The following is a 10,344-nucleotide window of genomic DNA, read 5'->3' as shown; positions in this document are numbered from 1 at the left end:
TATATATTTATTTATTTATTTATTTATAAATGTACTTTTGCAATATAAATAATTTTTTCACATTCCAGTCATCTGCTGTGGATTACAGTTGTAAAATTAATATTGTAGTGTAAAATGTTGATGATTTTAACCTTCATTTTCTTCATGCAGAATCTAATTTCTAATTTTCCTTTTGGCTTTGGGCTGAAATATCGTTCATGTTTGCTGAGATTCACCCGTACACGAAAAAAAAATGGTAACCTAGAAGTGGTAACATAAATTAACTGGTTTAATTCAAGTCAAATCATTGTATTGATTGATTGATTGAGTTAATGTATTTATTTATCTTTTTTATTATCCCGGTCAAACCAATATGGGATTTAGTCTGTACCGTTGTATTTACCCTGTGAATCAGATCAGACTTCAAAGTGCTTATTTGTGTGAATATGCTTGACGCTCGACATACAGATGCAAGAAGTGTTATTTTAGTATCATTGATATACTGGTGTAGTTTTTCTTAATATTTTGAATTCTATTTTATTTTTTTCATATTTTCTGATTTCATAAAAATTTTAGTTAGTGTTCTGTCATTTTTATTAGTCTTTATTTATTTTTTTTAGTCTTTATCATTTTTGTACTATTAAAGTTTTGTTAACACATATTATTTTTTATATTTTCGGTTTTAATTTTAGATTTACTCGTTTTCTTTGTCATTTTTATTAGTTTGGGTTTTCTTAATATCTCTATATAGTTATTTTAGTGTAATTGATACACAGTTATAGTTTTGCTAATATTTTGAATTATATTTCATTTATATTTTCTGTTTTTATCTTAATTTTAGTCATTTTGTTGTGTGTTTTTGTCATTTTTATTCATTTTTTCTTTGTTGTGTTTTTTATATAAAGCACACTCTAAACAAAAATAAGAAATGTTGAAACTAAAATAAAATAAATTTAAGGTGTTATATTTTATTTCAGTTAATGTTTATTGTATTTCAAGTAATGATTTTTTTTTTAATTTATGATGACCCTGGCAACCCTGGAATTATTAATAGTTTTTGTTAATATATTGAAATAAATGTTATTTTTATGTTTTCTCGTTTCATTTTAAGTTTAGTTAAATTTATAGTAATTTGGTTGCGTTTTTTTTGTCATTTTTATTAGTTTTTTTTTAAGTAAATAATTTTTATAAAATTTATGTAGTGTTAGTTGTTTTAGTACTTCAACTAAATGAAAATGAGAAACGTTGTATCAGAAATGTTATGTCGGGTAATGTTTATTTTTATCTTTAAAAATATTAAATTTGTTGAATATTTTATTTCAATTGTTTATGGGTTTAGTTTTAGTTAAGGACAACAGCTCGGGTGCAACTGAAGTCATTTGAAAATGTGACGTTGTAAAGAATCATCTTGTTCTTGAGTCGACCAGCCTCAGGTTTATATAGTAGTTCATGTTTCTCTGTTCTGATGAGTCTGTTGAAGAGCTGTGAAATCTGGAGAGTGATAAATAACTGTGAATGTAAAGTAATCACCGTGCTGTGATCATTGAGAGTTTGTGTGCTCGAGTTCTTTACTCCTCATGACGTGTGATTGTGTTTCAGTCGGCTGATACTACAGCTCTCAGTCACACCGTCACGGGTCTGAAGCCCAACACCATGTACGAGTTCTCCGTCATGGTGACTAAAGGACGCAAGTCCAGCACGTGGAGTATGACGGCACACGCCACCACATACGAAGCAGGTACAAACACACACAGCCATTCTGTCCTTCTTGTGTTATAAAACACTGTTTATACTGCGCTATATAGCAGATATGTCCACCTGATGATGTGATCTGAGTCCATCAAGATCCAAAGAAAAAGAGAAAATAGTCAAATGCAATCAATGCTTGCAATCAACATTTGTAAAGTGTTTTTCATTGAAATTTCAATAACTATTATGGTATGTATAGATACAGTAGTCCAGAGTTTCCCAAACTGGGGTTGAGGAAATGCTAATAATGATGATCTAAATCATAAATATGTGAAAGTGAAAGTGACGTGTGGCCAAGTGGGGTGTCCCATACTCGGAATGTGTGCTCTGCATTTCACCCATCCAAGTGCATAGTGTATAATGAATATAATTACTTAGTTTGGGAATTTCTCAGTTTAGGAATATAATTACTCATTTCGGGAATATAATTACTCAGGTTGGGAATGTATTTACACAGGTTGGGAATATAATTACTCAGTTTGGGAATGTATTTACACAGGTTGGGAATATAATTACTCAGTTTGGGAGTATAAATACTCGGTTTGAGTATAATTACTCACTTCAGGAATATAATTACTCAGTTCGGGAATATAATTGCTCCATTTGGGAGAATCATTTCTCTGTTTGAGAGTATAATTACTCACTTCAGGAATATAATTACTCAGTTTGGAAATATAATTACTCAGGTTGGGAATATAATTACTATTTATGAATATAATTACTCAGTTTGGGAATATATTTACTCAGGTTGGGAACATAATTACTCAGTTTGGGAATATATTTACTGAGGTTGGGAATATAATTACTCAGTTTGGGAATATAATTACTCAGTTTGGGAATATATTTACTCATTTTGGGAATATAATTACTCAGTTTGGGAATATATTTACTCATTTTGGGAACATAATTACTCAGTTTGGGAGTATAATTACTCGGTTTGAGTATAATTACTCAGTTCGGGAATATAATTGCTCCGTTTGGGAGAATAATTTCTCTGTTTGAGCATGTAATTACTCAGTTTGAGAGTATAATTACTCCGGTTGGGAATATAATTACTCAGGTTGGAAATATAATTACTCAGGTTGGGAATATAATTACTCATTTTGGCAATCGGATTACTCAGTTTGGGATATAATTACTCATTTTGGGAATATAATTACTCAGTTTGGGAAAATAATTACTCAGTTTGGGAAAATAATTACTCAGTTTGGGAAAATAATTACTCAGTTTGGGAAAATAATTACTCAGTTTGGGAATATGATTGCTCCGTTTGGGAGAATAATTTCTCAGTTCGGGAATATAATTACTCAGTTTGGGAATTGCTCCGTTTGGGAATATATTTACTAAGGTTGGGAACATAATTACTCTGTTTGAGCATGTAATTACTCAGTTTGAGAGTATAATTACTCCATTTGGAGTATAATTACTCAGTTTGGGAATTGCTTCATTTGGGAATATAATTACTCAGTTTGGGAATGTAATTACTCAGATTGGGAATATAAGTACTCATTTTGGGAATATAATTACTCATTTTGGGAATATAATTACTCAGTTTGAATATAATTACTCCGTTTGGGAGTATAATTACTCAGTTTGAGAGAATAATTACTCAGGTTGGGAATATAATTACTCAGTTTGGGAATATAATTACTCAGTTTGGGAATATAATTACTCAGGTTGGGAACATAATTACTCAGTTTGGGAATATAATTACTCAGTTTGGGAATATATTTACTGAGGTTGGGAATATAATTACTCCGTTTGGAAATATAATTATTCATTTTGGCAATCGGATTACTCAGTTTGGGATATAATTACTCATTTTGGGAATATGATTGCTCCGTTTGGGAGAATAATTTCTCTGTTTGAGCATGTAATTACTCAGTTTGAGAGTATAATTACTCAGGTTGGGAATATAATTACTCCGTTTGGAAATATAATTACTCATTTTGGCAATCGGATTACTCAGTTTGGGATATAATTACTCATTTTGGGAATATGATTGCTCCGTTTGGGAGAATAATTTCTCAGTTCGGGAATATAATTACTCAGTTTGGGAATTGCTCCGTTTGGGAATATATTTACTAAGGTTGGGAACATAATTACTCTGTTCTAGCATGTAATTACTCAGTTTGAGAGTATAATTACTCCATTTGGGAGTATAATTACTCAGTTTGGGAATTGCTTCATTTGGGAATATAATTACTCAGTTTGGGAATGTAATTACTCATATTGGGAATATAAGTACTCATTTTGGGAATATAATTACTCAGTTTGAATATAATTACTCCGTTTGGGAGTATAATTACTCAGTTCGGGAATATAATTACTCAGTTCGGAAATATATTTACTCAGGTTGGGAATATAATTACTCAGTTTGAATATAATTACTCCGTTTGGGAGTATAATTACTCAGTTCGGGAATATAATTACTCAGTTCGGAAATATATTTACTCAGGTTGGGAATATAATTACTCAGTTTGAATATAATTACTCCGTTTGGGAGTATAATTACTCAGTTCGGGAATATAATTACTCAGTTCGGAAATATATTTACTCAGGTTGGGAATATAATTACTCAGTTTGAATATAATTACTCCGTTTGGGAGTATAATTACTCAGTTCGGGAATATAATTACTCAGTTCGGAAATATATTTACTCAGGTTGGGAATATAATTACTCAGTTTGAGAATGTAATTACTCAGTTTGAGAATGTAATTACTCAGTTTGTAAATATAATTACTCCGTTCGGGAATGTATTTACACTGGTTTGGGAATATAATTACTCAGTTTGGGAATATAATTACTCATTTTGGGAATATAATTACTCAGTTTGGGAATATAATTACTCAGTTTGGGAATATAATTACTCAGTTTGGGAATGTATTTACACAGGTTGGGAATATAATTACTCAGGTTGGGAATATAATTACTCAGTTTGGGAATATAATTACTCATTTTGGGAATATAATTACTCAGTTTGGGAATATAATTACTCAGTTTGAGAGTATAATTACTCAGGTTGGGAATATAATTACTCAGTTTGGGAATATAATTACTCATTTTGGGAATATAATAACTTGATAAAATGCCTTATCCTATGGTTTATGATGGCTATCATCCACCTTCCTGTACATGTAGAAAAACAGTGTGTATAAAAGCATCTTTAGTCCAGAAATAGATGCTTTTATCACTGTCTAAACTAACTGTTGTGAAGACATGAAACCTCACGATCATGGGAGGCCTCGGGGTTAATGAAGCCGTTTAATTAGTTTCTGTGTTGTGCTGGAATTAAAGAACTGCTTGTCATCTCTGAGAGATGGATAATAAAGTCACAGGTATCAAATGTGAAGTCTCATATCCGACATGAGCAGAATGCAGCATAAATGCTTTCTCTTTTCCCATTGGTCAGCGCCGAGTTCCGCCCCTAAGGACCTTACTGTGATTGGCCGAGAGGGACGTCCACGAGCCATTCTGATTAGCTGGCAGCCGCCGCTGGAGGCCAACGGACGAATCACAGGTGACACCCAAAAAAACATGACACGACAGCATCATAATTCAGCCTGAGACGGTATTGTTTGTCCATCCAAATAATAATAATCAGTAAAACCATGATCAAGACACAAATTATCCCATGCGGCAAAAATATAGATTTTTTTTCTGTCCCAAAATATTTAGCTAAATATGTGTTGTAAACAGTGAAGCTCTATGAAATATATTTTAAAAATTAAAAATATATTTAGTTTTAACCTTCATATACCAAAATATATTTCTAAATGTATTTCATGGGCAAGAAAATACTTTTACAATCATTAGCCTACATTTAGGATAATGTTTTAATGCATTATACTTTCTAAAGGTGCAATAATGTGTTATAATGTACTGTAACTGTGTTTACAATTATTCATGAGATCATTATAAGTAAAATACATACTTTAATAATGCATTATATATAAAGGCTCCAAGGAAAGTGTTTCCCAGTGTTGTTATTCTTAACTAAAATGACAACTATATTAAAATATATAAAATATTTTTTTGTTAATTGAAGCAAAGCTGAAATAAAAAATAAATATTAAATGAAAAACGTAAACATAATTACATATAAAATAATTAAGTTATAGGTTGTTGTAAAAATTTATATGAAGTATTATAATGATGGATATTCATAAGATCATTATAAGGTGCATTACACACATAATTAATGCAATTTATAATGCATTATGTATAAAGGCTTCAAGTAAAGTGTTACCTAAGGTTTTTCTTCAAATGTGACATAGGGGACTGTATTTTCTTGAATTAAAATATATGGACGGCAACATATACTTTTACATGCTTTTTATATATTTAAAAATATTAATATATAATAATAATATTTATTTAAATAAATACATGTTTTATTTTTATAAAATCTATATATATATATATTGTTAGAAAATATATTTCTGTAGCAAATATATTTGGCTTTTTTTTGTATATTTATTTATTTATTTGCCATATGGGATATAAAAAGTCATGATACTGTGAGGGTCAGAAAATCATAACAGACTCTTAATTTAAGTGATTAAAACACACTCATTGTCACACACGGACGTTTCATGTTTCTCAGCACAAATGTGATGCTTCTCTTGACCTTCATCTGTGTGTGTGTGTGTGTGTGTGTGTGTGTGTGTGGCACACACACTCACATTCTCACTCACCAGAGGCTCGACCTTTGACCTCTGAGTCAGTGCCGCACTAACCCGTTTAACCCTTCTCGTCTGCGTCAGGTTATATCCTGTACTACACGCTGGACAAGAACATGCCCATCGACGACTGGGTGATGGAGCCCATCGGCGGAGACCGGCTCACGCACCAGGTCATGGACCTCAACCTGGACACCGTCTACTTCTTCCGCATCCAGGCCAAAAACGCCAAAGGAGTGGGGCCGCTGTCGGAGCCTGTGCAGTACAGGACGGCTAAAGGTGAGCGGCTGCATCTCAAATCATCACCTGTGCTTCCTTAACACACTCTAAACACTGACAAACATTTCACTTTGATTCTCAGTCTGATTCTCTAATAAGCATCAAAATATTCAGCAGCATACAGAAAGAGAATCCATTTCTAATTATGCTTATCAATTGAAATTTATAGTCAAGATTTGTCTAGCATCATCCTCCATCTTTTCAGGGATCTTATTACAGTGCATATGTAAACGATTTTTAAATAAATTTGACACTTATTATGCAATATTTAATCACCAGGATAGGGTTAGGTATTATTATTATAAATAAAATAAAATATAAATATCAGATGAAAAACCTAAACTAAAACAATTAAAATAAAATAGGCTGCAGTGCTAAAATTGTAACTGTAAATTAATAAAAACTAAATCAGAAATAATTGAATCCCCGAATTGGGATCTCGCTTAGAGGGACCAATCTACTTCGAGTATAAACTAAACGAGCCAATGCACATTGGCATGCGATTATTGCATCCAGCTGCTGCTGATCACAGCGTGAGTATAAGTAGGCAGCAGATGCAGCGTATATTCAGGTTTTTGCTGAGGAGCCGAGCCGGTGACCCGGCCGCTCAGCGGTGGTACAAGAGCTGTGGCGATGGGACGTGACGTCGAGAGTGACCAACTGAAAGGGAACGTCTCGGTTACGTATGTAACCTTCGTTCCCTGAGGGAGGGAACAGAGACCGACGAATTGGGATCCTAAAAGGCCACAGCTACTGCCCCTTCCAGGGTCCTGTGGAAGCCACCTGCGCCCCTACTTTTTGGCGTAGACCAGGGCCTGCACAAGAGGACCAGCTACTGCTACTATTGCACTACCCACTGAGTAAGACTGGATAACACTGGGAAAACGTACCCGTTTTACTTGGAACAGGGACGTTACGGAAGCTCCAACCTTCCCGAAGTAGGTTTCAGAAGCAGTACACATATGGACATCCCTTAGGTGCATATGGAAGAATGGAGGTGATTGAACCCTCTTGGAATGGCAGAAGTCTGCCGGGGAAACACGGGCTCAAGGCTATACCGTGGACTTTACACATATGAGATCCACTTAGGTCTTACATATGGAACCCAGCCTTCTAATGGTTCTCGAGGATTCAATGAGTGAAGGCCTGGCGCCGGACGCTCCGCCACGTCTGGCTGCCAAGGGAATGGAGGAGCTCAACGGGGTCTAATATATGGACTCTCTGGAGTGGTTTTTGCAAGCCGACCCGAAGCCGGTGCCTCTCAGTGCTTCTACCCGTTTGAGGTGAGAACACAGGAGGATACCGGCTCCACATGAAGGCTATAGAATCTAGCAAATGTGTTAGGGGTTGCCCAGCCCGCAGCTCTACAAATATCCTCCAGCGAGGTGCCACGAGCCAGCGCCCAGGAGGATGCAACACCTCTAGTTGAGTGAGCTCGCAACCTGAACGGGCAGGGCACACCCTGTGCCTGATAAGCCAGGGTGATGGCATGCTTGCCTCGTAAGCGCCCTTTGAGATGGCCCAGGGCAAGGTGCACTGCCAGCAACTCGAGGCAGTTGATGAGCCAGTGCAGTTGGGGCCCCTTCCAAACCCCTGACACTGCAAGCCCGTTGTACGTGGCCCCCCAGCCAGTGGTTGAGGCATCCGTGCAAACCACAGCATACCTGGAGACCTGCTCCAGGGGCACTCCTGCCCAGAGGAATGCAAGGTCTGACCACGGGGTGAAGGTTTGGCAGCAGGCCGGTGTCACTTGGACCCGGAAGGTGCCGCGTTGCCACGCCCACCTCGGGACTCGGCCATGGAGCCAGTGCTGCAGCGGTCTCATATGGAGCAGCCCCAGCGGCGTGACTGCCACCGTGGCTGCCATATGCCCCAGGAGTCTCTGAAACGTTTCAGTGGGACCGCCGTCCTGCTCTTGAATGTATTCAAGCAGTTCAACACCGACTGAGCACGTTCCTGCGTGAGACGTGCGAGTCCAACTCCATACCGAGAAAAGAGATTCTCTGCATCGGGGAGAGTTTGCTCTTTTCCCAGTTGACCCGAAGGCCCAACAGGCTGAGGTGTGAAAGCACCAAATCCCTGTGCACGCACAACTGATCCTGAGACTGAGCGAGTATGAGCCAATCGTCGAGGTAGTTGAGAATGCGAATGCCCTGTTCTCTCATGGGAACAAGGGCTGTTTCCGTAACTTTCGTAAAGACATGGGGCGACAGGGACAGGCTGAAGGGCAGGACCTTGTACTGGTATGCCCGCCCCTCGAACGCAAACTGCAGGAATGGCCTGTGGCGCGGAAGGATCGGTCGCATAGCTGAGCCTGACAGTTCGACGGAGCCATCGAGACGGGCTTGGTAGCTCTAGCCAGGCTCCCAGACACTGTGCAAGTGGCATCAATGGAACTACAGGCGTACCCGCAGTGGGGCAGCGCGGAAGAACGCAGGGACCTGGCCCAGGCATCTCTTTGCCGATCCGAGGCGGGGTCTGGGTGTGTGTAACACTGACCTGCGTTTGAGCAGAGGGTGCGTGGGTAGTCCGTTGGTTCGTCTTCCCGATCCGCCCGCTGCTGCTCACTGGCGAGAGAGGAGGGTGAGTGTGATATGGCTCTGGATCGTCCACAACCCCCCGTCCCCTCATGGGACCCAGAGAAAGAAGAAATTGCTCTTTTGTTGAGAATTTGGGTACCACTGGCCACCTTCGCTTACCACCAGGTCTGGTGGGGGCCTGGACAGGCGGGGCGGCTGCCCTGCGGCCGGCTCCTCGGCGCAGTTTTGCTGGAGGCTGCTGCGAACGCTGTGCGAGAGCGGGGCTGGGGGCCACCCTCGGCGACGAGCGGGCTGAGGCGCTACCACCGGCAGCCGGGTGGAGGCAGCAGCTGCACACCGGGGGGCAGGATGTACCTGATGGCCTCAGTCTGCTCTTGGGCAGCGGAGAACTGCTGGGCGAAGTTCTCCACCGTGTCAGCGAAAAGGCCGGTCTGGGACACGGGGGCGTTCAAGAATCTTGTCTTGTCCGTCTCGCGCATGTCGGCCAGACACAGCCAGAGATGGCACTCCTGTACCACCATAGTGGACATCGCACGACCCAGAGACCACGCCGTAACCTTTGTCACTCGTAGCATGAGGTCTGTCATGGTGCGGAGTTCTTTGAGAACTTCCGGGTCGTGACCGCCCTCGTGCAAGTCCCTCAGTGCCTTGGCCTGGTGCACTTGCAGTAACGCCGAAGCATGTAAGGCGGACGCAGCTTCTCCACAGGCCATATAAGCAGTGTCGATCAAGGCCGACGAGTGCCTACAGCCCCGGGAGGGGAGCAGCGGTTTGCCCCGCCAAGTGGTAGCGGCATTTGGACACAATTGCATCGCAACCGACCGCTCCACCTGGGGAACTCCCGCGTACCGCCGCGCTGAACCCCCATCGAGGGTGGTGAGGGAGGATGAGCCACTGGCCCGGTTTCTGGCAGTGAAGGTGCTGTCCATGACCCAGCGATCTCATCATGCACCTCCGGGAAGAAAGGCACTGGGGTGGGGCCCTGAGAACCAGCGCGCGCCACTCCGAGAAACCAATCGTCCAACCTTGAGGGTTCGGGACACGGTGGAAGATTCCACTCGAGCCTGACACTCTCGGTGGCCCGGGAAAGCATAGCCATCATTTCCGGGTCCGT

At 39.9% G+C, this 10,344-nt stretch overlaps 1 protein-coding gene across 1 annotated transcript in view; it reads left to right on the top strand.

The window, feature by feature from the left end:
- LOC107565154 (netrin receptor DCC-like) overlaps window positions 1–10,344 on the top strand; it is a 78,486-nt gene that overhangs the window by 57,889 nt on the left and 10,253 nt on the right. Inside the window, exons 7-9 of the mRNA XM_016250369.1 lie at window positions 1,579–1,717; window positions 5,142–5,249; window positions 6,496–6,690. Of these exons, the coding sequence (XP_016105855.1) occupies window positions 1,579–1,717; window positions 5,142–5,249; window positions 6,496–6,690 (442 nt within the window). The remainder of the gene's footprint in view (window positions 1–1,578; window positions 1,718–5,141; window positions 5,250–6,495; window positions 6,691–10,344) is intronic.

The sequence above is a fragment of the Sinocyclocheilus grahami genome, unplaced genomic scaffold, assembly GCF_001515645.1.
Source record: "Sinocyclocheilus grahami isolate Dianchi unplaced genomic scaffold, SAMN03320097.WGS_v1.1 scaffold984.1, whole genome shotgun sequence".
NCBI lineage: Eukaryota > Metazoa > Chordata > Actinopteri > Cypriniformes > Cyprinidae > Sinocyclocheilus > Sinocyclocheilus grahami.
The sequence above is the reverse complement of the archived record's forward strand: the minus strand, read 5'-3'. Positions and strand labels throughout refer to the sequence as shown.